Source organism: Pelobates fuscus, chromosome 7 (genome assembly GCF_036172605.1).
Source record: "Pelobates fuscus isolate aPelFus1 chromosome 7, aPelFus1.pri, whole genome shotgun sequence".
In the NCBI taxonomy this organism is placed as follows: domain Eukaryota; kingdom Metazoa; phylum Chordata; class Amphibia; order Anura; family Pelobatidae; genus Pelobates; species Pelobates fuscus.
In genome coordinates, this window is record NC_086323.1 from 87,890,332 (window position 1) to 87,916,412 (window position 26,081).

A 26,081-nucleotide genomic window follows, 5' to 3' on the forward strand; every position below is an offset into this window, starting at 1 on the left:
TCGTGTGGATTACAAATTTTATTGTTACAGGGAGTGAGTGAGAAGGCCATAATAAAGCCTGTCCTCTTACCAACACATAGTGTATAAGCCAGGAAAGTCTCGAAGGGACACCTGTGAAGACGAGCAGAACTCCATTCCCTGCAGCCCTCACATCCTGGAAGCTGAGGCTCCATCGCACGGACGAAGACTGAGGATGACGGCGAAAGATGTGCTTTTGATATTGTTTATTTATATGTGTTTTTATATTCAGGAAGGTAGAGGTACCGACACTCCTAGCTGTGAGGTATGCATTAAGACTACGAGAACAGGTAACCATATTTCCCAAACCCTAATTTGGCATTCACAATACGAGTGTAAAGGAGATGTATCGAGATGTAGATACTTAAATATAGACTATAGTGTGTGCCATTTAGGAGTAGGAGAACCTAAGTGCTTCAGTCCGGAGTATCAACCTCGTACAATTTGGTTGACTCTCAGGAATGGAGATCCTCAGGGGACCCTAATTAATAAGACGGTGTTAGAATCCGTACATTCTTCGGGTGTTCTGCTATTTGATGCGTGTAAAGCGATATCGAGTGGTAGAAAGCCGTGGAATGTATGTGGGGATCTTAGATGGGAGAGGACGTATGGGTCTAATGATAAATATATTTGTCCCAGTAGTAAAAATAAATATGTAAGTCCTAGATGCCCAAATAAAGACTATAACTTTTGCCCATATTGGTCTTGTGTGGGGTGGGCGACTTGGGGACAGACAGTAGATAAAGACATGATAGTGACTAAGTTGCCGACTAGCCCATATTGTAAGTCTATGGAATGTAATCCCATCCATATACTTATAAATAACCCCGACAAGTTCTTAGACAAATATGGCAATTTATTTGGGTTTCAGATATACGGGACGGGTTTAGATCCTGGGACATTATTGTTTATAGGGATAGAGACTGATACGGTATCCTCCCAGACTCATCAAGTATACCATTCCTTTTATGAAGAGATGAGTATAGATAATAAGATCCCCCATAATGCTAAAAACCTGTTCATTGATTTAGCCGAAAGTATTGCCGGTAGTCTTAATGTTACCAACTGCTATGTGTGTGGAGGTACTAACATGGGAGACCAATGGCCTTGGGAAGCAAAGGAGGTAATGTCCGGTTCTGAGGCAGTTGACCAACTAATATCTACACAAGCCGATTATCATATGAGTGTTAGAGGTAAATCTGAGTGGAGATTAAAGACCTCCATCATAGGTTATGTTTGCATAGCAAGGAAAGGAATAATGTATAACACTTCTGTAGGAGAATTAACTTGTCTAGGGCAAAAAGCTTATGATGATGATACAAAGAATACAACTTGGTGGTCGGCTTCAAATGTCTCAGAACCATCAAACCCGTTTGCTAGATACGCCAATTTAAAGGATGTGTGGTTTGATTTATCCATCACATCTACCTGGAGAGCCCCAGCAAATTTGTACTGGATCTGTGGTAAGAAAGCCTATTCGGAGTTGCCACAGGACTGGGAAGGGGCATGTGTGTTGGGTATGCTCAAACCATCCTTCTTCTTGTTACCTATTGAAACAGGTGAGACTTTAGGTGTTAAAGTGTATGATGTGAATCATAGGAAGAAAAGGGGACCCATAGAGTTAGGCACCTGGGAAGATAATGAATGGCCTCCCCAGCGTATCATAGATTATTATGGGCCAGCCACGTGGGCTGAGGATGGTACCTTTGGTTACAGAACCCCTATTTATATGCTCAACCGTATTATAAGATTACAGGCGGTGGTTGAGATTATCACTAATGAAACATCACAAGCGCTCAATCTTCTAGCGAAGCATAACACCAGGATGAGGACAGCAGTCTACCAAAATAGATTAGCCTTGGATTACCTTTTGGCAGTAGAGGGAGGTGTATGTGGGAAGTTTAACCTGAGCAATTGCTGTCTTCAAATAGATGACGAAGGGCAAGCAATAGCTGAGCTTACTAGCCATATGGTTAAACTAGCGCATGTGCCTACTCAGGTATGGAAAGGGTATAATCCAAGTAGTTGGTTTGGTAGCTGGTATGAGTGGTTTGGAGGGCTTAAGGCAGTGGTAGGTGGAGTCCTACTAATTTTAATGTTGTGTCTACTCCTGCCGTGTCTTATACCCCTAGTAGTCAGGTCTGTGCAAAGCCTGATAGGAAGTATAGCAGAGAGGAAGGCTGCTGCACAGATAATGGCGATTTATAAGTATAAGGCTTTAGATCAGGGAGAACCAATGCAGGAAGATGAGTGTTAAAAGATTCACGTCATAAGATAAGTCTGGTCTGGTTCAAGGTAACTTGCGGTGTATGCAAACCAAGGTTAAGTGATGCCTCAAGTAATTGTAAAATATCAAGAGGCATCAAAGGGGGGAATGTGGTGGAATCTCGGTAAAAATAAATTTAGTAGGCCGAGATTACCACGTGGCATGTGTACGTGCATATGCTGACGTATCGATCAGTTGGTTGCACGAGGCAAGATACGATCAGTAGTGTACGGAGCATGTGCAAGAATACAGGATATAGTATTCCCCCTCCTCCATTGTGCTGGACAAGCCATGCGGTCAAACAGGAAGTTAATTCTTATTTGTGTTGATTGGTTAAGAGAATGTGCGGGTGGAGCTTAATATGGGAGGAGTTATATGCCTATATAAGGAGCCTGCACTATTGTCCGGGGCTCAGAACTTGCTGTATTTTGGTGACGTTAGTCCCTCTGAGTCCCGATCGGTGATCCAATAAAGAATCTCTTCCTTCCTGAAGAAACCTGTGTCCATCTCTCTGTGCTTGGCTTCCGTCAGTTTCTCCGGTATCAAGATGATTCAAATAGTTTCTAGTTTATACGATTATTCACGATTTATAACTGCCCAAGCAATAGACACAGAACGTTGTAATTGAAAACACATATAACCCACACTCTACTTTAACCACTTTCCTCCCAACAAAACAGTGCAAAAGTAAAAAAAATAGTCCCTTAACCCCTTAAGGACCAAACTTCTGGAATAAAAGGGAATCATGACATGTCACACATGTCATGTGTCCTTAAGGGGTTAAACTTCACTTACCTATTGCTGTTTTGCCACTTTCAAGGGAAACAAAAGTTTGTGGATGTCATGTGTGTATATATATTATATTCACATATAATAGGGCCCCTTTGTACCTCTGTACCGCATCACATCTTCCCTACAATTTGTAGATCAAGATTTATGGCTACATATTAGCAACTAGCCAGGGGGGAGTGGAGAGTGTTACTTTGAGCTGATGACAGTGATTCTTTGCCATACTGTCTTTTATGTCATTTATTAGGTGTAACTAATGTCTGTTGACAATTTTTATAAAGCACAATTTCTAAAAATGAGATTATATTTTACAAAATATCCATAAGCAGGATACGTGGACACTTTTTTTTTTTTGTCATATTTTTAAATAGTGGTAAAATTGTGTTTCTGCTTTATGGATAGGATACATTATATAGTCTCTGAAAGGTGTCATCCCCCCAAATGTCTGTAAAGGACAAATAAATGAAACAAATTAAAAAAGTGCACACTTACATAATTTTTTATGGTTTCATCAAATTGACATCTAGGTATAAAATGTATTATCATGTGAATACGGTAGTCATTAATACCACATTTGAAATACATTTTATGCTACTTGTTTTTAAAACCACAAAACTTGTTACTGTAAGCCCATTCTCTATATGTAATGATTCGATAAAAAAAATAAAAATTTGCCTGTCCGTCTGTGTATTGTTTGTCTATCCGTCTAACTGTCTAGGCTGAACCTTTACGGTCGGAATGTTTAATTTGTAGCCTATTATCCCAATGTTCAGTGCTATAAGTATACAAATCTGAATGACAATCTAGTAAAATAAATTATTTATATGAAATAATGAACAATAACATGCATTTCTTGCTTTTAGCTGTTTCTTGCATCAAATGTCATAAGAGCTGAAGATCAACTGACGGGATCTGTGTACATAGATGGCAGTGTTGGGATTAATACTTTATTCATAATCACTTGGCAGGCTTCTGCATTACCAGATGTTATTATTGAGGACCCCACTGGTAATATCTATAACAGTGAAAATTTGGAAACTGACACCTATTCTCAAGTTGCTTATTTTATTTTACCAGAAACTTCCCAGGTACAGTTTATATATTCTTTTAAAGTTGATTTGTATGTGATAATGTGGGATAAAGTAGTATGTAGCCACTCTTACATGACAAAAGCAAAAAAAAATAAAAAGTAAGAAAATGAATGTCAAGAAATGAGTAGGTGCTAAAACAAACAAATAAAAAACTAAAGGATTGGAAAGGCTTAGGATTCTCTTGGTCAGGTAGACCATCTTAAAAACATACATCTTGCCAAAATGGTTATCCTTATGGAGAATGATACCTCTAAACTTTCCAGAAAATTGGTTAGCATTATTACACTCATTGTTTTGTAAATTTGTGTGGGGAGGAAAAATAACTAGGGTGAAAATTAAAAATTTAGCTAGGTTAAAACAAGATGGAGGACTGGGGTGTCCAGAGATAATGCAAAGCTACATGGCAAGCAAACTTTTTTTACATTTTGCTCAACCAAAATAAGATGGCAACCAAAGAAATTTGGTATAGTATGGAAAAAATATAAACAGGGGTAAGCAGTCTGTCATCACCTGAACAAAAGAGCGATCAAAGATGCACGGAGCAAATCACAGATACTTTTATATCTAACAAGATGGTGGGATAAAATCATGTTTAACATAGGTTTTAGAAACAAAATTATAGAGGTGCTCCCAATTTCTGTGATTTCTGATATGTTGGAAAACATAAAAATAGACACCTGGGAAATCGAGGGTATCAACATCAATCAACATAATAGTGGAGAATAAAATCAAACCCTTCAGGCAATTGATGGAGGAATTTAATATTTCCGGGAATGAAACTTCCAACTACTTAAGAATTAAGGCTTTATCTCCGAATATCTAGCTAAAAGGAGGAGAAAAACCTAAAACTTAGTCATCTTCTGGATTTAAAGAACTATAAAAATCTAACAGCAAAATGTGTTAAAGTTATATATGCATGATAAACCAATAGGATTGATCAACAAATGGGAAAAGACTTTCAGCTTTAATTTGAGGGTATTTACATCCAAATCAGGTGAACGCTGTAGGAATTACAACAGTTTGTATATGTGCGTCCCACTTTTTAAGGGACCAAAAGTAATGGGACAGATTAACAGTCATAAATCAAACTTTCACTTTGTAATACATGGTTGCAAATCCTTTGCAGTCAATTACAGCCTGAAGTCTGGAACGCATAGACATCACCAGATTCTGGGTTTCATCCCTGGTGATGCTCTGCCAGACCTCTACTGCAACTGTCTTTAGTTCCTGTTTGTTCTTGGGACATTTTCCCTTCAGTTTTGTCTTCATCAAGTGAAATGCATGCTCAATTGGATTCAGGTCAGGTGATTGACTTGGCCATTGCATAACATTCCACTTCTTTCCCTTAAAAAACTCTTTGGTTGCTTTTGCAGTATGCTTCGGGTCATTGTCCATCTGCACTGTGAAGCGCCGTTAAATGAGTTCTGAAGCATTTGGCTGAATATGAGCAGATAATATTGCCCGAAACACTTCAGAATTCATCCTGCTGCTTTTGTCAGCAGTCACATCATCAATAAATACAAGTGAACCAGTTCCATTGGCAGCCATACATGCCCATGCCATGACACTACCACCACCATGCTTCACTGATGAGGTGGTATGCTTTGGATCATGAGAAGTTCCTTTCCTTCTCCATACTCTTCTCTTCCCATCACTCTGGTACAAGTTGATGTTGGTCTCATCTGTCCATAGGATGTTGTTCCAGAACTGTGAAGGCTTTTTTAGATGTTGTTGGGCAAACTCTAATCTGGCCTTCCTGTTTTTGAGGCTCACCAATGGTTTACATCTTGTGGTGAACCCTCTGTATTCACTCTGGTGAAGTCTTCTCTTTATTGTTGACTTTGACACACATACACCTACCTCCTGGAGAGTGTTCTTGATCTGGCCAACTGTTGTGAAGGGTGTTTTCTTCACCAGGGAAAGAATTCTTCGGTCATCCACCACAGTTGTTTTCTGTGGTCTTCCGGGTCTTTTGGTGTTGCTGAGCTCACCGGTGCGTTTTTTCTTTTTTAAGGATGTTCCAAACAGTTGATTTGGCCACACCTAATAATTTTGCTATCTCTCTGATGGGTTTGTTTTTTCAGCCTAATGATGGCTTGATTCACCGATAATGACAGCTCTTTGGATCTCATATTGAGAGTTGACAGCAACAGATTCCAAATGCAAATAGCACACTTGGAATGAACTCTGGACCTTTTATCTGCTCCTTGTAAATGGGATAATGAGGGAATAACACACACCTGGCCATGGAACAACTGAGCAGCCAATTGTCCCATTACTTTTCGTCCCTTGAAAAGTGGGAGGCACATATACAAACAGTTGTAATTCCTACACCGTTCACCTGATTTGAATGTAAATACCCTCAAATTAAAGCTGAAAGTCTGCACATCTGCACATTAAAGCACATCTTGTTCATTTCATTTCAAATCCATTGTGGTGGTGTATAGAGCCAAAAAGATTAGAATTGTGTCTATGTCCCAATATGTATGGACCTGACTGTACCCAAACGTCTAAATAGAATTTTTCCAGAGACATCCGATAGATGTTGGAAATGTAATGTCAATGAAGGCAATCTGATCCACAGTTGGTGGAATTGCCCCCTCCCCGATAAATCAATACTGGAAGAATGTAAAAGGTAATCGATCAAACAACTGGAAGGAAAATTAGTTTTAAACCGTAAATATTTCTACTAAACTTAGGATGGCCCAAAATGCCAAAAAAAATGGTTACAAATGGTAACAATACATATCATTATGGCAGCTAAACTCTTATTAGCACGTAACTGTGACAATTCCACACATCCAAGAATTAATAACTCAAGTGATATGGCAAGCAAAAATGGAAACTTGGGAAACAGATACACCCAGATAGAACACTGGGATATATGGATCAATAAACTAGAATCCATAACCCAAGAAATGGTATAATAAAGGGAAAAACTTAAGGGGACCCCGTAGATCCCAGGTAAAGGGCAACAGTTATAAGATAGAATAATAAACAATATGACATCACACAGAATAGGGTGTTCTCTCTCTCCAAAAATATAGGAGGACAAAACAGATCAATAATGCAGAAGCTAGAACAGGAAGTCAGAAAGGTCGGGGTGTGGGGGGGAGGGGAGGGAATAACTAGAGTTTCAGCACTTATCTCCTCTGGTGTCTTTTTTTCCTTATTTAATAAATTAATCAACAAGGAAAGGAATATATGTATATAGATAAAGGAAATAGATGGGGAAGAAATATTAATGATGACAAGATACCGAGGCTAAAAGTAAGAAGCACCAAGTGAACCACATAAGCCAGGTATACGTCTGAAAAAAAAAAGGAATGAGTAGGTGTACACTATAGACTCACAGTATATCTGTCCTTAGGGAGGGACAAGCAGGATCTATGCCGCAGTCTGTAATCTTTTACCACCCTGTACTTTGAGCATATGTTCCACCAAATGCGTTTGTTTCTTCATTATCCTTGGATTTAAAGTTGCAAGTGCTATTCCTTGGAACAGCACGTGCAACTCTATCAAGGAAATTGAATCAAGCTAATAAAGAGAATTTGGTTGCAATCCGTGTTTCTGGGGGTGCTATATGGGTGGAAGACCCTCAGCAATGCCTATGGATTGAAACCAAATTAACTTAACCCAAAGTACCAGTACAAACCATTATCTGGAAATCTATTCATAAACAGGGCTATACATAGGACACGAGGTCACACATTTAGGCTGGAAGAAAGCAGATTTCATCTAAGGCAAAGAAAAGGTCTTTTTACAGTAAGAGTAATAAGATATGGAATTCTCTGCCTGAAGAGGTGGTTTTATCAGAGTCCATACAGATGATTAAATTGAAATTGGATAAATACTTGCAAAAACATTACAGCTGCTTGATCCAAGGAGACATCTGACTGCTATTTTGGGGTCAAGGAGGAATTTTTTCCTAGTTTGTTGCAAAATTGGAAGCGCTTCAGACTGGGTTTTTTGCCTTCTTTTGGATCATCAGCAAAAACATATGTGAGAAAACCATTTTTTATATTTATAAAGCCTGCTAACTGAAAAAAATGTGTTTATTATTGGGGATCTTTGATTTGCAGATCATTGCATTGTTAGGAATGATTCCATAAAGAGACAAGTTGTTATACATCTCATTGGCTGTCAATTTGTAAAATCACTCAAGCAAGTTTGCTGAAGAAGGTAATATAGAATGCTTCAGTTTCTGAAAAACATTATTTTTAAAACAAAAACATGTCTTATTTTAGGTCGGAGAGTGGAAGTACACCATCATAAACACATTAAACTCCAGCCAGGTTTTTGATATACTGGTGACCTCCAGGCCAGCACCGAATAGTATTCCATTGGTTATACATCTATTTACAAATACCAATACAGTAACCTTCCCAAACCCAATGGTTATATTTGCAGAGATTAAACAAGGATATTCTGCCATTCTAGGAGTAAATGTGACTGCTGTCATTGAATCAGAGTTTGGAAATTTAATTATCATAACACTAACTGATGATGGTACAGGTAAGATTGCAATTCCCATGCTTTTCTTGGAATCTATGCCTTTAAAACATACAATGCTCATTATCCAATAACAAGTAACTTCTTACTATACTTAAAAGTCAGTAATGGCAGTTTGCCATTCCAACCCTAACACTACTCAACAAACAATACATTTGAACCATAACCCTAAGCTTAAAGAAGGATATCATGGCACTAGAAAAAGTGCAGAGACAAGCTACAAAATTGATCAAAGAAATTAGCACTTTAGTTACGAAGAAAGGTAAAAAAAAAATGAAAATCTCTTTAGCTTGGAAAAACGGCGCCTCAGAGGGAATATGATAACATTACACAAATATATTCGGGGCCAGTACAAACCATTATCTGGAATCTCCTGGGCATATTATTTATTTTCATTTAGAAATTCACACAGGAGTTCTGGAAGCAGTCAACATATACACTATATATATTATCTCCTAGATCAGGGGTAGGCAACCTTCAGTGATCCAGACCTGAGATGTCCCGAATAGTTCGCTGGCGAATAGTTCCTGGCTACTCTTAGAATTCAAACCCTTTAGTTTTTTATGCATCATTCTTTGTAAGCCACGTCTTTATTGTATATTAATGTTACTGATTGTGCAGCATCATTAATGTATCTGTATATTTACCGTGAGACTTTCAACCCGTCAGTTCAAAGTTGATCTTCTCAATCTTTGTCATTTCAGTTCCATGTATACTTACTCATGTATTTTTAGATCTCCAGTCCCATTGCTTTTTCCTGTATTCCTGTTGCTTTCTAGTCCACCCTTTAGGCGTTTTACAAAGACAGAGGCATTGATTGATTGATCGCAAAACCATTAATGCATATTTTTTTATTTTTCACCTCCATTATATTTTTTCAGAATTATGAACTGTAATTTAAGTTTGTGATTTCCGCCGAGTGGTTTTTGAATTGTGTTTTTTTTTAATTAATGTTCAATCTAATGCTTATTAATCCATATCTTTCCCCTCCTTTATTTTAAAGAGAAAATAACATAATGAGATTATCTACTTAGGATGTAAACGATACTCTTTCTTTAACATGTACTACATACATTCTTTATACTATATTCTATATACTTTCTTTCTTTAACACATACTGCATACTTTCTTTATACAATATTCTATATAATATACAAATAAAAGTACAGAGTCACAGCGTGTTACCCAAATATAAACCAACAACGCTCAAAACACCCGTGTGGTAACCTCTCTATCCACACTAAAAATCACAGCAAATCATATACATACAGTGGGTGGAATGTTGTGGTTCAAGATTAGATACAGTGATATTGAGGTCGATGAAGTAACTGTGGAGATATAAACGTACAGATACCTAGTGCAATATTGTACTGTAAAATACAACTTCAACATACAGTGTATAGCTCAGTACTCACAAGGAGGGAGCCAATTGGAAATGGCTCAGTCCTGACGCCTGTGGGATAATTAGAAGGGATCCCACTCCCTTCCAAAGTGCAGGTGCTTTTCTGTGTCTTTAAAAAAGGAATGTCCACACCAATGTGAGATTGGGGACTAAGTCCTTTTATTGGTAAGATAAAAGTGGATATGCAGCACAGCAAAGTGCAAATAAAATAAAAGCAAAACAAAAACAAAATTTATAAAATCACTAAAATAGTGCTGTAGTAAATAAGTCCACTGTGGGGTAAAAGAAATTACTTGCAAAACGCGTTTCGCCCAAGTCCTGGGCTTCCTCAGTTGCTACAGGTGTCTTTCAGATGTTCTGTTTATGTACCCACTTCGGAGGGTGTTCATTTCCGGGTTCGCGTCGGTATCTCCACTTCCGGTCACGTGTCGATGACGTATATGCGTTCCAAATCGTCAATAACTTTATTGTTCTTTGACAAAGTCCCATATACATGTCAAATCCGATGTCCATTTAGTAAAGTGGAAAGAAGAGCAAAAAATAATAACAGATCTTCATATTAAGACCATCCAAATGGCTAGAAATATATAAATTGAGTTAGTATTGGGAAAATGTGATAATGAAAGAAACAGTAAACCTGGTGAGAAGGTGATTTATGAGTATCATCTTTCATAGGTGGAACGTGCAGCATTTAAAAGTGTATGAAATTAAATACTGTGGTAAGGGATTTGTGGTTAGAACATCAATTGGAATATATAGTTTCTAAACAGAATTTAAGGCATAAATAATTATAAAACAGAATAATAAAAAAAAAAAAAAAATCGAAATAAAAATTGATATTAAAAAGTTATAAACAGAAACTTAGTTTAAAATAACTTTTCCATACATGTTATAAGAAATGGCATATTTCAAAGTCTGCATTGAGGCCGTTGGGTATGAGGGTATTGAAATTAAAAATGAATTTCATCTCTTCTTTGCCTAATTTATTAATATAGTTACCTCCCCTCCAATCCTTTTTAACTAATTTAATTGCACAAAAGAATAGTCCTGTAGGGTCCTGGTTATGTCGAGTCTTAAAGTGTTGGGAGACAGAGTGCGTTTCCAGACCTTTTTTTATGTTGCGGACATGTTCTGCAATCCGTACATTTAGGGGTCGTATGGTTCTTCCTATATATAGGAGATTGCATGGGCATTTAAGTACATAGATAATTCCCTTCGAATGGCATGTAAGGTGGTCTTTAATTTTATACGGGCGACCTATTATTGCACTTATGTCTATGAAGTGTCTTTTACTGTTTTTGGTGCCTCTACATGGTAGGCACTCTCCACACCCATAAAATCCTATCAGGTCGTTAATAAAGTGCTTAGGTACTGTGGTTTCTAAATTGCTTCTAACCAGCGTATTTCTTAAGTTGCTGGTGCCTCTAAAAATCATTTTTGGTTTGGGGGGTAAAATATCCTTAAGTATGGGGTCGTCCTTCAGGATGTGCCAATGTTTATTGATGGCTTTCTGTACTTTTCTAGCATTTCCATTATATTTACTAATAAAAGGAACCCCTTCGTAATTGCGTGTCTTTATTTTGGGTTTGTATTTTAAAAGTTGGTTTCTTTCCAGGAGTCTAACTTCTTCCATGTCTTTCTTTAGGGTGTCCTCATTATACCCTTTCTCTATGAACTGTTGTTTTATGTACTCGGCCTGTTTGGTATACTCCGTTTCCTCTCTACAGTTCCTCCGGATTCTTTTGAACTGTCCTTTGGGGGCATTGGTTAGCCAGGGCTTATGGTGGCAGCTATCTCTGTTGATGTAACTATTAGAGTCCACCGGTTTGAAGTAGTTCCTGGTAAAAATACGTGATTCTTTGATGTAAATATTTAAATCTAGAAAATTAATGTTATTGTTACTCACATCACTAGATAGTTTAACGCCCCAATCATTGGTATTAAGGAATTCTAAAAACTTGGTTAATTCATAACTACTGCCTGTCCAGATAAAAAATATGTCATCTATGTACCTGCGGTAGGACACCAAGTTCGCCCTCCATTCATGGCCACTAGAAATAAAAGATTCTTCCCAGTATGCCATGAACAAGTTTGCGTAACTGGGGGCGAACTTGGTGCCCATCGCTGTACCGCAGATCTGTAAGTAAAAACAGTCTTGAAACCAGAAAAAATTGTTGGTTAAAATTAATAAAATCCCTTCTAAAATGAACTCTATTTGTTCCTTTTTAAAAGATGACTTCTCTAAAAAGTATTTGGCTGCTTCTATTCCTTTATTGTGGGGGATGGCACTGTACAATGAGCTGACGTCACACGTGACTAGGAAATTCCCTTCTTGCCACTCCGTCTGTTCTAATATTTGCAGCATGTTAATGGTGTCCTTCAGGTAATATGGCGTTTTCACTACTAAAGGTTGCAACATGATATCGATGTATTCGGATACCCGTGTGGATACCGAGTCAATACCCGATATGATCGGCCTGCCTGGTGGATTGTGCTGATCTTTATGCACCTTCGGTAGATGATAGAATACCGGAACTTTGGGATAATTTATCGACAGGTAATCAGCTTCTTTTTCATTGATAATCTCCAATTCTTTCCCTTTGAGGATGTATTTCTCGAACTTTTTTTGTATTTCACTCATAGGATTTGATGGTAGCTGTCGATACGTCAGTGGGTCCAACAGAATTCTGTCCGCTTCTTTGATGTAATGCTCTTTGTTAAAGATGACGATCCCTCCCCCCTTGTCCGCCGGTTTTATTACGATGTCCTTATTTTTGCTCATCTCTTTGATAGTTTTTTGTTCTTTCCGGGATATGTTTTGTTGATAAGGGGTAATTTTCTTAATCTTATTAATATCTTTCATGACCATGATCTCAAAGGCCTTCATTTGATCCGAGATCATGTGTCTCGGAAAAAATATGGACTTGTTTTTGAGGTCAGAGTGTATGAAGGTGTCGTCTTGTATAGTAGTTGGTACTTCCCTTTTATCGTAGAAGAATTTCTTCAAGGATAACTTCCTAATAAAATGGTTAAGATCAATAAAAAAATCAAAAGAATTAAAATCTGCTGTGGGTGCAAACTTCAAGCCTTTTTTTAAAACCAGTGTTTGTTCCACTGTAAGGTCCTTCTGTGTCAAATTAAAAATGCCCTTTACATCCGTTTCCTGTTTCTTTTCTCCCTGTAATGCTCTTGCTCTTCTTCTTCTTCTTCTATGCTCCTTTGTCTCTTCCCAGGGGATTCTTGGGGAAGAGTCTTCTGGGACCACTGTAATCTGTTGTTGATTGGGTCCTTCCGAAAAAACAGGGAGGACGAAGATGCTGTTCTCATTGTTGTTGTGTCTTGCCTTAATTGTGTGTGTGATTCAACAGTGTTTGTTATTCCTGAGTCCCTGTTCCTCCTACTTTCTGTTGGTTTCTTTACTGCTCCATTTTCAGTAGATTTCCTTGGTGTTCCATTTTTGACCACTGAACTATAACTTCTTCTATCTTCATTCGAAGCGTGCTTTCTTGGTCCTTGGGTATTTTGTTCCCGGTATGTCTGGCGACGTTGTCCTTGTGTGTCGGGTTCCCACCGAGTGCTTTGATATTTTGGTTGGGATCTCTCTCTATGGTTTCCTGATCTATTTGATGGGGATCTTCCTCTGTAATTGCCTAGTCTTTTGTGATTGTCATACCCCGAATATCCTCTCTTTCTGTCGTTCCTATTCTTGTAAGGGCTCACTTCCCTTGGTTTTCCATTTCCATTTTGTTTTCTTACGTTTCCTGTTTTATAATCGTTCACATCCCTGAGATATTTTCTTTTTTTAGTTTCTATCACCATATTTTCCACTTTATCTACTTTCGTTCTGATGTCCTTAATTATATTATTGAAGACTTCGAGGCTGGTGTTCTCAATGAGGCTCTCTTTCCACTTAATAATATCCTCATTGAGTTTGGGCAGGTTTTCCTCCCTTCTGGCTACAATGTAGCCCATAAGGCTAAAGGAAAAACCGTCCAACATTTGGTTCCAACCTGTCATAAAGTGAGGGTCGTCTCTGTCTGAGGTAGGTTCTTTCGTAAATCTGAGCCCTCTCGGGGTTATTCTTTCGTTAACGTATTTGTTTAATGTTGCAATCTCCCATTTGGTTTTCATCTCCTTTATTAATGTTTTTTCTAGATTATATTTACTCTTATCAACATTATTATCCCACAGGCATCAGGACTGAGCCATTTCCAATTGGCTCCCTCCTTGTGAGTACTGAGCTATACACTGTATGTTGAAGTTGTATTTTACAGTACAATATTGCACTAGGTATCTGTACGTTTATATCTCCACAGTTACTTCATCGACCTCAATATCACTGTATCTAATCTTGAACCACAACATTCCACCCACTGTATGTATAATATTCTATATACTTTCTGTCTTTAACATTAGACATGTGCACCAGTTAAATTTTCATTTCTTATGAATGATTTCATACTAATAACATTTTCATTTGTCAATCCAGAATTTTGTTCCTAAACCATTCGTTTGAATTAAAATTTGTTTACATTTTTTTTGTTTTCGTACTTTAAGACGAAAATAACACTGCGCATGCGAAAAAAAAACTAAGCAAGGAGGGAGCCGGCAGCGCTACCACATGCACATGTCTATTTAACATGTACTATATACTGTTTTGCTGTTGTTCATTTTACATTATACACATTCTTACCCATTTCTGTACAGGAGCTGATGCTGTTAAGGATGACGGAATATATTCTAGATATGTGTTTTCATTTATGCACAATGGTAGATATACTCTGAAGATTCATGCTCAATCTAATAATAATGCCTCTTCAATCCGTCACTCTAATAGTCATACCATGTATGTGCCTGGTTACATAGACAATGGTGAGTTCACTAGTAACCTATCTGGAACCAGTGTTTACAAATCTTTCTATGTTTTAATCATTATAGTAATTTGCAATAATACATTTGTGATAATTCGATTTCAAAAACTGTAACTATAATGTTCCATTTTATTAAATAAGAGTTCTTCTAACATGACATATAAGATTTGTGTTTAATAAAACTACATGGACCTTTTCGAAATCAATGCCACTTTTTTCTACTTCTCAACCACAATGCATAAGAGCCTTTCCATGGAAATGGGATTTAAAAAAGACCAAAAATCAACCATAATAGTTTGTATATACAGAGAAATTATGGTCACAATTCTAAAACTGAAAACAGGGATATTTTATTGACAACCCTGATCTATTGTATCTCTTTGTTATCATGTCAAATGGCCAAAGTGGGAGACTAATTTGCGGAATTCTGTTTTCGATTTTTTTCTGTAGTAACGTTATAAACCACTAACAACCTTTTATGTAGCATAAACTTCCTTTGTATTTTTTAACTTTTGAATATTGATATTACAAACTGAGTTTAAAACGTGGATCTCTCCAGGTACAGTCCACCTATTCCTCGCTAGCTAACTAGGATATGCAAGTTAACACAGACTTTTTTTCTCAATTTTGTATTACTTGTGTGTTTCTAATTGTATGAGTTTTAATTACCTTTTTTTATTCTGTTGTAGATACAATTAGAATGAACCCACTAAGGTCTATATTTAGTGGTGAGATCGAAACCCTGCCAGAAATATTTATCAGAACCATATTTAGTGAAAGTTTCAAAGTGAAAAATATCTCTCAAGATTCCGTTGTTGACTTGTTTCCTCCATGTACAATTGTTGACCTGGAAGCAAAACTGGAAAATGATTATGTGATATTGTCTTGGACTGCACCAGGAGACAACTATGACCAGGGCATAGGTGAGTTTTTTATGCTTCATTTGTACAGAGGTGGGGGCTAACTTATGGATTTAGAAGCATGAGCTTGGGGACTTATGGAAATTTGTACAAAAATACTTATGGAAGAGTGGTAAGAAACACTGGCACAGGTAGGAGAAGAAGAAAATGTGGCAGAGCCTTTTGAAGAAAGAAGAAAAAAAAAAGAAAGGAAGCAAACATTAGGAAGCAATGCTATCTGCTATCTGCTGCTGATTCACATGCACTGCCACTTATGGTTACTCTATGAAAGTGTATAGAATGAATGGATGGATTTTATTAACTCTTTATTCATTTATTTTACAGCATCCAGTTATGAAATTCGAATGAGTACCAATCCTTTCAATTTAAGAGAACATTTTGACACTGCAATACCTATTAATACTTCATCTCTCATGCCTAAAACAGCCGGGAGCAAGGAGCATTTTTCGTTCCTGCTGCACAGTGAAGAAAAGGATAATGGCTCCATTTCCTACTTCGGCATCCGCACCAGAGATAACTCATCACTAATGTCAGACATATCAAACCTTGCCCAGCTTACCAGGCATACTCGCTTAGAAACTATTAACTACTCTCATTCTATGGCTGCTGTAAAGATCAAAACCTCTACTGTAATTTATATTTTAGTTTCCTTTGTTTCTCTATGTCTTGTAATAGAAGCAGGTTTATACAGCTTTAAGAGGTATTCTATTTCAAAATTACAATATCATGCTATTACAAATGATTTACGAGTGTCATGCAATTCTACAGAACAAATGCAAACACGTAGAGAAGGTAAAGAACATGAATTACCACTATATGATATGGTTGACCGGGTTTATTGTGAAGACAGTTTTGTAGAGGAAGAGAATACAGAGGTCTAACAAAATTTAGGGAAAAGGACTCTACAAGTTGTAGAGTTAAATTAAAAAGAATGAAGATATTTTCTTTATATTTGCCAAACAATGGAAAATATATTTATGTAGAGCAAAGCATTGGGAACTCAATTGGTAATCTTGTGTGTGCAGTACAAGAGTCCTACTATTCAGCAGTGAAAACGTGCATGTAATAGTGATTACCTTCTTTGTTTTCTACAGCTCATGCCAGTTTCACGTAAGCTGGTAATGTACCATAAACTGAGCAACCATTTACAAAGAAATTCCACATAAAATCAGTATACTTCAAAAACAATAGTATTTTTCTTTTAATTTTTATTATTTATATTTATCACAAACAAAATTGAAATCACACATTTTTAATTCTCCTCGGTGCTTGACAATTTTATGAAAGGGGGAAATTTAACAATAAATTAGACAATTACAACATGATACAGGAACTATCGGTAGATGAGGAGCCTGCCCAAATCCACATACAGTCTAGAGCAGCATTTCCAATTGGTGTTTCCACAGAACCCTATGGTTCCACGAGAACAAAATTGGGGTTGCCACATCCAAGATGGCCACCGCTACCTGCTTTTCCTCGGAAGGTCGGAAACAACAGAGATCGCGCAACTGCGATCTAATGAGAGATCACGGGAGCGCAATCTTAAGCCTGCCCTGCTATCAGCCCGCCTTGCCACCAGAGCCCACCCTAGTGCCCGCGCTGCCATCAGCCAGCCACTAAAACTTAGCTTGTCCGTGAGAGAGCCCGCCCAGCCATCAGCAAACCAGCTGGCCCACCCAGCCGTCAGCCAGCCCGTCCACCCAGCCATCAGCCAGCCAACCCTGCCATCAGCCATTTTCTATCACTCATGTTAGAGGAGTGATATAGTGTGGAGCTGATAGTTAAAGCTCTGTTATTGTCATAGATAGAAACCTCTGTTAGGTAGGGATATAGAAAGCTCTGTTAGGTAGGGACATTGAAATTCTCTGTTAGGGACATTGAAAGGCTCTGTTAGGGGCATTGCAATTCTCTGTAAGGGACTTTAACCCCTTAAGGACACATGACGTGTGTGACACGTCATGATTCCCTTTTATTCCAGAAGTTTGGTCCTTAAGGGGTTAAAAGGCTTTGAATGACTCTGTGAGGGGCAAAAGACTGTTAACTGTATTTTTCAAAGTGTTCAAACCTTTTTGCTCCAAGTCTAACTAAAAAATCCTGCTTAAGTTCAGTTCTTTCTAAGAGTGTTATCAAAATCAGCATCCTTTTCAGTCAGGTTGTGAGATCTGTATTTTTCAAAGTGTTTTGTTTATTTTTTACCAATTAACAACCATGAATTTGGAAAGCTGGTTAAAGCAGGGAACTTTCAGGGAAAAAATATTACTACTTCTACCTGTTCCGCACTTATAGAAACTGAGAAAGAAGATACAAATAAAAATCCAGAAACATGCCCAAAATAGTTGTATCTACTGTTCCACAAATAGCAGAGGCAAGTGACAAGTCAAAAAGAAAAAAAGAAAAGCACACAATGCTAGCCAATCTTCTTCTCAAACAAAGAGAAGAAAATATGATGATAGCTACTTGTCATTTGGATTCACAAGTGCCAGAAAGGAAGATTGTCCTAAAGCACAACACGTACTTTGCAATAAAATATTGCCAAACAGTTCATTAGCACCTGCTAAATTACGTCCTCATTTTGAGCAAAACCACGCAGAGTACAAAGATAAAGACATTGACCTTTTTAAATGAAAGCTAAGGGAGTATCAAAAGATTAAACAATTTATGAGAGTTCTCACTGTGTTCTTCACAGACATGCACTGGTAGCTAAAAATATTTCAATCTCACTTAAAACTGTGCTAGACGAATTGATCCAGATTAATAATTTTATAAAAAGTTGACCATTACAGTCACGACTATTTAAAATTATATGTAAAGAGTCACCACTATGCTCTGCTTTTGCATTCAGAAGTTCGTTGGCTATCACGAGGTAAAGTCCTTGTTAGAATGTTTGAATTGTGTTAAGAGTTGTTTGCATATTTCCAGGATCATAAATTTGGATTATCTGATCGATTAACAAACACTCTGTGGTTATCCAAAGTAGCATACCTTGCAGACATATTCACAAAATTAAATGATGTATGTTTATCACTCCAAGTAAAAAAAACACTAATACTTTTAATGCAAGAGATAAAATATTTTCACTGTCTTGTAAACTTCAGTTTTGGACCTCATCTGTTGAGCAAAATAATTTGAACTCTTTGCCAACACTTAAAGGACCACTCTAGTGCCAGGAAAGCATACTCGTTTTCCTGGCACATGAGTGCCCTGAGGGTGCCCCCACCCTCAGGGACCCCCTCCCGCCCGGCTCTGGAAAGGGGAAAGGGGTAAAAACTTACCTTTTTCCAGCGCTGGGCGGAGAGATCTCCTCCTGCTCTCCTCCTCCGATCCTCCTCTTTTCCTCCCCGTCGGCTGAATGCGCACGCGCGGCAAGAGCTGCGCGCGCATTCAGCCGGTCACATAGGAAAGCATTCACAATGCTTTCCTATGGACGCTGGCGTGCTCTCACTGTGAAAATCACAGTGAGAAGCACGCAAGCGCCTCTAGCGGCTGTCAATGAGACAGCCACTAGAGGACATAGGGGGAAGGCTTAACCCATTCATAAACATAGCAGTTTCTCTGAAACTGCTATGTTTCTGAAAAAATGGGTTAACCCTAGAAGGACCTGGCACCCAGACCACTTCATTAAGCTGAAGTGGTCTGGGTGCCTAGAGTGGTCCTTTAAGGATTTTCTTGAAGAATCAGAAATTGAACTTGAAGATGACATTTGCAATCGAATTGTAGCTCATCTTTACCTTTTAATCACTTCTATTAATCAGTATTTTTCATTCTTGAATGAAAACAATAATGACTGGGTTCAAAATCCATTCATAAAAGACAAGCCAGACAATTTTTCTGATGTAGGTTTTGAGAATCTGATCGATATAACTTCTGACTTCTGACAGTCAACTAAGCCAAAAATGTCAAGAAGTTCCTCTTTTTGCTTTTTGGTGTGATTTACGTGAAGATTACCCAGAATTGTCCAAGCGGGCAATCAAAGTTCTGTTGTTATTCGCCAGCGCATACTTATGTGAAACTGGATTCTCGCTTTACTCTGCAACAAAAAATAGTATCGAAATCGACTTGATTCTCAACAATTAAACCATATATAAAGAATTTGCCAGCAAAAAAGAACATTAACCTCTGCTCATTGAAAGGTTTGCACTGTGCTGCGCTACTCTACGGCTCACATTTTTTTGTTGGGGTTCCAAAGTTTTGCCATACCATGTCCAAGGGAAAAATTAATTGGGAAACCCTGGTCTAGAGGATTGTTTGGCATGTTCTAAAATGTAAAAAAACAACAACAAAAATGTGGAAAACCAGAAGTTTAAAGGCGCACTGGAGACTAACAGAAAACCTTAATCAATTAGGTAAATAGAGACCATGTAACTATTATTATCATCATCATCAACATTTATATAGCACCAGCATTTTTCCAAAGAGCTTTGCAACCAAAGAATGGTGATATTTCACAACAAGCTATTGACATACTAAATAATACTGACTTACAAAAATATACTGACAGAGAGGACAGCTAAATAAGGCCCAGATGAAACAAGCTTGCAAGATAAGAAAGGTTGAACCAATTGTTGGCACTCCAGATGCCGTGGACTGCAACTCCCCTGGTACTTTGCCAACCTTAACTGGTATGTAGTGTGGATCTGGATTGCTGAAGGTTGCCTACCCCTGATCTAGTAGATAATCTATATAATGTTTATGTTGATTGCTTCCAGAACTCCTGTGTGAATTTCTAAATGAAACTAAATAATATGCCCAGGAGTTTCCAGATAATGGTTTGTACTGGCCCTGAATATATTTGTGTAATGTTATCATATTTCCTCTGAGGCGCCGTTTTTCCAAGCTAAAGAGATTTTCATTTTTTAACTTTTCTTCGTAACTAAAGTGCTCATTTCTTTTATCAATTTTGTAGCTTGTCTCTGCACTTTTTCTAGTGCCATGATATCCTAGAAGCTGTGATTTTCAAATACCAGCAAGTGTGTATTTCATACTTGACAGGAATACATATCCTGACATTGTTATATTTATAGCCTAAAATGTAAGCCTAGGCCAGCATTTTTTATTATATAGATCCTGCTCAAAATATAAGATGAAAGTAAGTCACACACATAGTACTTGAAAAAAAAGAGGGAGGCTAAACCTATAATATGTACAACTACTGAAATTATGTATATCAGATAGAACAGCAACTTCTAAAAACTGGATGTGATAAAAGAAAGACAGGAACTGATATTTGAGAACAATGAAGGAACTAGCGTTATTATCAATAGCACAGTTTAGATGGAATGTAATATCACCACAATGGTTTGCAAGCTGCTGTTTGCATGCTTGGAGGTCACCCTTGCCTTTCACCTGACCTGAATCTGATATATCAGGAATATGGAATAAGTCACAATCAGGAACAGTGCACTTGGGCCCCCAGGCAAAGGTGAAATCGTTTTTTTTTCTGCGCTGCTCTGCAGGTCTGTGTAATAGATCAGTGAGGGAGATTTGTGATCTCCCCATCAGCCCATAGAGGGACCTAGTTACCTGTTTTGGCCCCACTCACTGAGCGTTGGCTCTGCATTGGCTGGCTGGGGAGATCCTTTAATCTCCCAGGTTGGCTTCGTCCCTTGACATTTGTCCAGTTTGCCCAACGGCCAGTCCAGGTCTGGGTTAAAGGGAAAAAAAAATACTATCTAGATACAAGCTACAGTTATTTTCACTGAGGCCTCTTGTGAGTCATGGCATGCAGAAAATCTATTTTAGTCATTTACAATAAAGACTATGGATTTAAGATAACGAATTGTAAAAAAGTCTAATGTAAAACTTTGATTAGTAACAATAGGAATGTGAACTATTTCCATATATTCAGTTTATAGGCAACCGTAAGTTTTGTACAAAACTCTCAAAGAATGAGTAAGATTTTATCATTTACATTCATGTTTGTGAGGCCATTAAAAAAGGTGTAAACATTCTTTGACATGTTTGCACATTTATCCTGAAATATACTGTTTCATTTCCTTAAATGTGTCGACCACTATAGCACCAAGTATTACATATGTACACTTAAAGTTTTGATATGATCAATTATTATAAAACAAGAAAATGTATTTAAAATGTAAATGTATTACAGTTTTAAATAAAAAAAAAATACATATATATGTGACGAAAGTAACCTTGCCACTGGTTTTTGGAGGGGCCTGTTTGCTAGCACCCTATCCTGTGACTATGGTCCCTGTAATAGACCTGGCTAAAATACTTTAAACAGGCTCTGTTTGTGCAATTGGAACTATATAGTTCATTTACTGAACAGCCGCACGAACTGGAGACCACTCTGGAGCTTGTTAAGCTTAATTGATACATTGTTGCAATTTCCACCGCAGTGGTCTAAATGTTCATCTGGGTGGCCGCAATTCCTATGGCCGACCATAAGGTGGCAGCCATCTTGTTCACATTGATCAAAACTGCAAATAGACTTCAGGGGAACTTAGCCGCAAATGCCCTGGAACTATTGTTGGCTATGGGACCATGCCTGCGCTCGGTAAAAACTATAACTTCGATAAAAGCTCTGAACCCCTGAACCGATCTGGGTTATTTTTTGGATATATTGGTCACCCAGATCAGGCTATCAGGGTATGTAACATTTGTGGGGTTTTATGTATTTTTAGGGTACTTTTGGGGTGTTTTAAAAAAAGTATGTTTTTTCTGTTCTTGGAGATAATTGGATTAGAATTAGTACAGTTACTGATCCAATTATCTTCCAAGCAGGGAGGAGGGATTGTATGTTTGTTATGGGAGTGTCGGGCATTTAATCACTGTTCTGATTGGTCTGTGTCATAAAAGGCCAAGTGTGGCTCCCATTAAACTGAGATTCGTTTACCCCTTCATGAAGTCTTGGCTCATGCTTGGGTGATTGGAGAACTACATACACTCTGGGGATTGCTATATCACAATACTCCCCTGAGCATAATCACTAGCTCTTATAAGAGCTGTTCCTGCTATGCTCTCTGGACTAGGAGAGGTCTACCCACTGGAAGCTGGATCCTGGTCTTGGATCCAGGGAGGGTGGAGGATGGCGAGATCCTCAACAAAGCTGCGGCGGTTTGTGGGAGTCTACGGTGGTTAAGGTGTTCCAGTACAGTGCTTATGGTGCTCGCAAGTACTAGGAAGCAGCGATTGACGGAAGTACCCAGTCGGGCCAATGCGGTCCGTCACAATATATATATAAATATATGTATGTATGTATATATATATATATATATATATATATATATATATATGTATGGGCGGCAGTGACTGCCCATATTACAAGTGACTGTGCTGAAAACAAAGGGGGGGGAGGAGGGGGGTTGGGGAGAAGATAACGTTCCAACTTAGAAGGAATTGGTGCCAGATGATCAGGTCAGATCTGGCCGTCAAAAAATTATGGGCTGTTGCTGCTGGATCTGAATGTAAGCCTGATGGTGAAGTAGTAATTCTCCCTCCACTCGACACAATGAATATGTCATAGGTACGGGTGGATTGGTAGTAATTTGAAGGCATTCGAGTTGTTGGTTTCCCTACGCCAAGCGTGTTTGCCTGCGTGCAAAATTACTTATATGGTGTTAACCCGTGCGGTGTAGTGGAGGGAAAATCTGTCAGCTGGAGTGAATTGATGCTCAGAGTGTGTGAAGTATGAAGAGCTGAGAGATCTATGATTAATTGTTTCTAATTTGATACATTTAGTAAGAAAAAACAGAATGTCCCTAAATGGGACTATTGGTGTGTACAAGTGAACCAGTTAGGGGGTAACCCTTAATTAGACAACAGAGAAAAATATATAAGTGTCCAGAGGATATTAATCCAATAGACACAAGAAAGGTTCCTTGTAGAATATATAACTAAAATACCCAAGAAAGAAAAACTTTTGAAGTCAGAATGATCAAATTGTTTAACAGCAAGAATAGAGGACTAAATATTGATTTGGGTTTCCTGTCCCACTACCAACACTTTACATTAACACTCCCCCACATTATCTTTCTGTACTGTCATATGTATCAACACTTTAAAACACATTCCAATATGTTTATTCTATCAATATACCCTACTACCATCAACCTCAGTCCACATCCCATCTAGCCCACTTTGGAGTCAGTCCCCGTTTGGAGCCAGTAATTAACCCCATCTGCAGCCTGAAACTATGGGTCTCAAAAACAAAAAACAATTCCGTCCAGAAGCCCCTCGCATGATGGACATACGGATCTCGTTTGAGAGACCAGTACAGCTGCGACAATCTAAGATGGTGCCTGAGGCCCAATGCAAATCCGAGGCATCTGAAGCCTTCCAAGAGGACAAGGAACCCCTTGCCTCACCGAGATCCGGGGATACCTACCCCACATTTAAGTCGGAGGATTACTCAACACCATCAACAAAAGGAGACATCAGAAAACTCCTCGTGGACCTACGGCAGGTCTGAAAAGAGGACCTACAAGGGGTCCAGTCTGAAATTGGGGTAGTTCACAAGAAAGTCAAGGAGATAGAGGCAAGAGAGGTCTCCAGAGACAAAACTATCCAAGACGCCAACAGTCAGATAAAGGGTCTTACCTCACAGAAGCTGACCCGTACTGTTACCATGATTGAGATGTGCCATAGACGCCGGAATATACACCTCCGAGGCATCCCAGAGACAGTAGGGGGCGAGGTGCTCCTGCACTATGTGCATAACATGAGATATTAGGGCTTTTTTATAAGGTTGTTAAAAGGCAATATCTGATTTATCAATTTTTTCAGCTGCTAAACATTCAAATAATTCCTCTCAATCCACATATAAAATAACAAATCAAGAATGTAGCGCTTATATAACGAAAAATTATTCACCTTTTGGATTTTTTTTTTTTTTTGAGCAACAATTCACTATCAAATCAATAGTTCATGACCTGGGAAAAATAATGATACATAGTGTAAAATTGTATAGCATGTTATAATATATATTTGTGTAATTAGCGCACTCACAAACAAAGAGCTGTGAACCCAGCTCTGGTGTGGGTAGCTTCTGGGTCCGTACAGGCGACCCACCCCTATTAGTGATGTAAAACTGGAGGTCTGAAAAATAGTAAAAGTACACCCAATTGCGCAGTATTGCTTGAAATATTTCTGGATATATAATACACTTGTCCCAAGTGAATACTCACAAGTCAGGAGTCAGGATATACTGACTCACTTTAGCAGCGTTGTGCAGATTAGGGACTGCACTCCCTGATGAATATAACGATGCTGGGAACCAGGATCCGTAAAAACAAATCGATTTAATAATACAATATAATATATCAAATAAATAAAATTGCTTCAGTGAGCTTTAAAACAAAGCCGGGACGCGTTTCGCCACAGCAAACGTGGCTTCTTCAAACCGGGTATAATCGATAAGTGTCCTAAGGTTCCCTGTACAAGTTTAAATAGCTAAAAACGTCGGGCAAACAATTCGTGCACAATAATCGTCACATGTCAGTACCACCCACAGGTATGACGTGTGCGGTCCATGTCTCTTTTTCGTGTCAGGTATCTCAAGGGAGCCGAAATAGTTAAGTCTATTCTCCTCTTTGCGGCTGTAGTGGTTGCTTCGTGCAGTAAGCCGTGTGTGTGCATATCAATTCCTATTCAGCTGACTTTGGACTTGTCATTTTCTTCTTTATGTCGGATCTTATATTTAATGTCCACATATGCTCAATTAGTAGGAAGTGATATCCGCATATAGAAAGGAGAAAAATAAAACGGAAAAGCAGTATCAATTGTCTTATCATTACCGATGTATTTTCTATTTTATTTTATACCATTGTATCCCGTAAACCATAATTTATAGTACTTATATATCGTTAAATATTGTTTATTCCAGTTTTAAACGGACAATTCATTTTCATTATTAATACAAATGATGTTCCTTATATGCGGATCCAATTTAAATATACCTCATTGTATTTCATAAGTTACATTTGTAAAGTTAACACATCAAAAGTGGATCTGTAACCTTGTATCTCTTAATTGGTTAATGTTGCTTATATCCCTGTAAGTGTTATTGCATTTTTAAACGAACAATTCATTTGAAAAAATTATAGGTTACAATCTCCATAAAAAAAGGAAAAAGAACAAAATAAAAACACAGAACATGGTATATACGGTCTTTAGGTGATTAATACAATTCTATACTTTCTCTAAAAGATAGTTAGAGACAATTTGATCTAAATAATTAAATAGATAAACCGGACC

At 38.0% G+C, this 26,081-nt stretch overlaps 1 protein-coding gene across 1 annotated transcript in view; it reads left to right on the forward strand.

Annotated features, from left to right (window-relative positions):
• Positions 1-16,894, forward strand: part of LOC134568708 (calcium-activated chloride channel regulator 2-like) — a 66,391-nt gene extending 49,497 nt beyond the window's left edge. Inside the window, exons 10-14 of the mRNA XM_063427360.1 lie at positions 3,937-4,161; positions 8,412-8,679; positions 14,786-14,950; positions 15,639-15,872; positions 16,194-16,894. Of these exons, the coding sequence (XP_063283430.1) occupies positions 3,937-4,161; positions 8,412-8,679; positions 14,786-14,950; positions 15,639-15,872; positions 16,194-16,750 (1,449 nt within the window). The 3' untranslated portion in view covers positions 16,751-16,894. The remainder of the gene's footprint in view (positions 1-3,936; positions 4,162-8,411; positions 8,680-14,785; positions 14,951-15,638; positions 15,873-16,193) is intronic.
• The last annotated feature ends 9,187 nt before the right edge of the window (positions 16,895-26,081 follow it).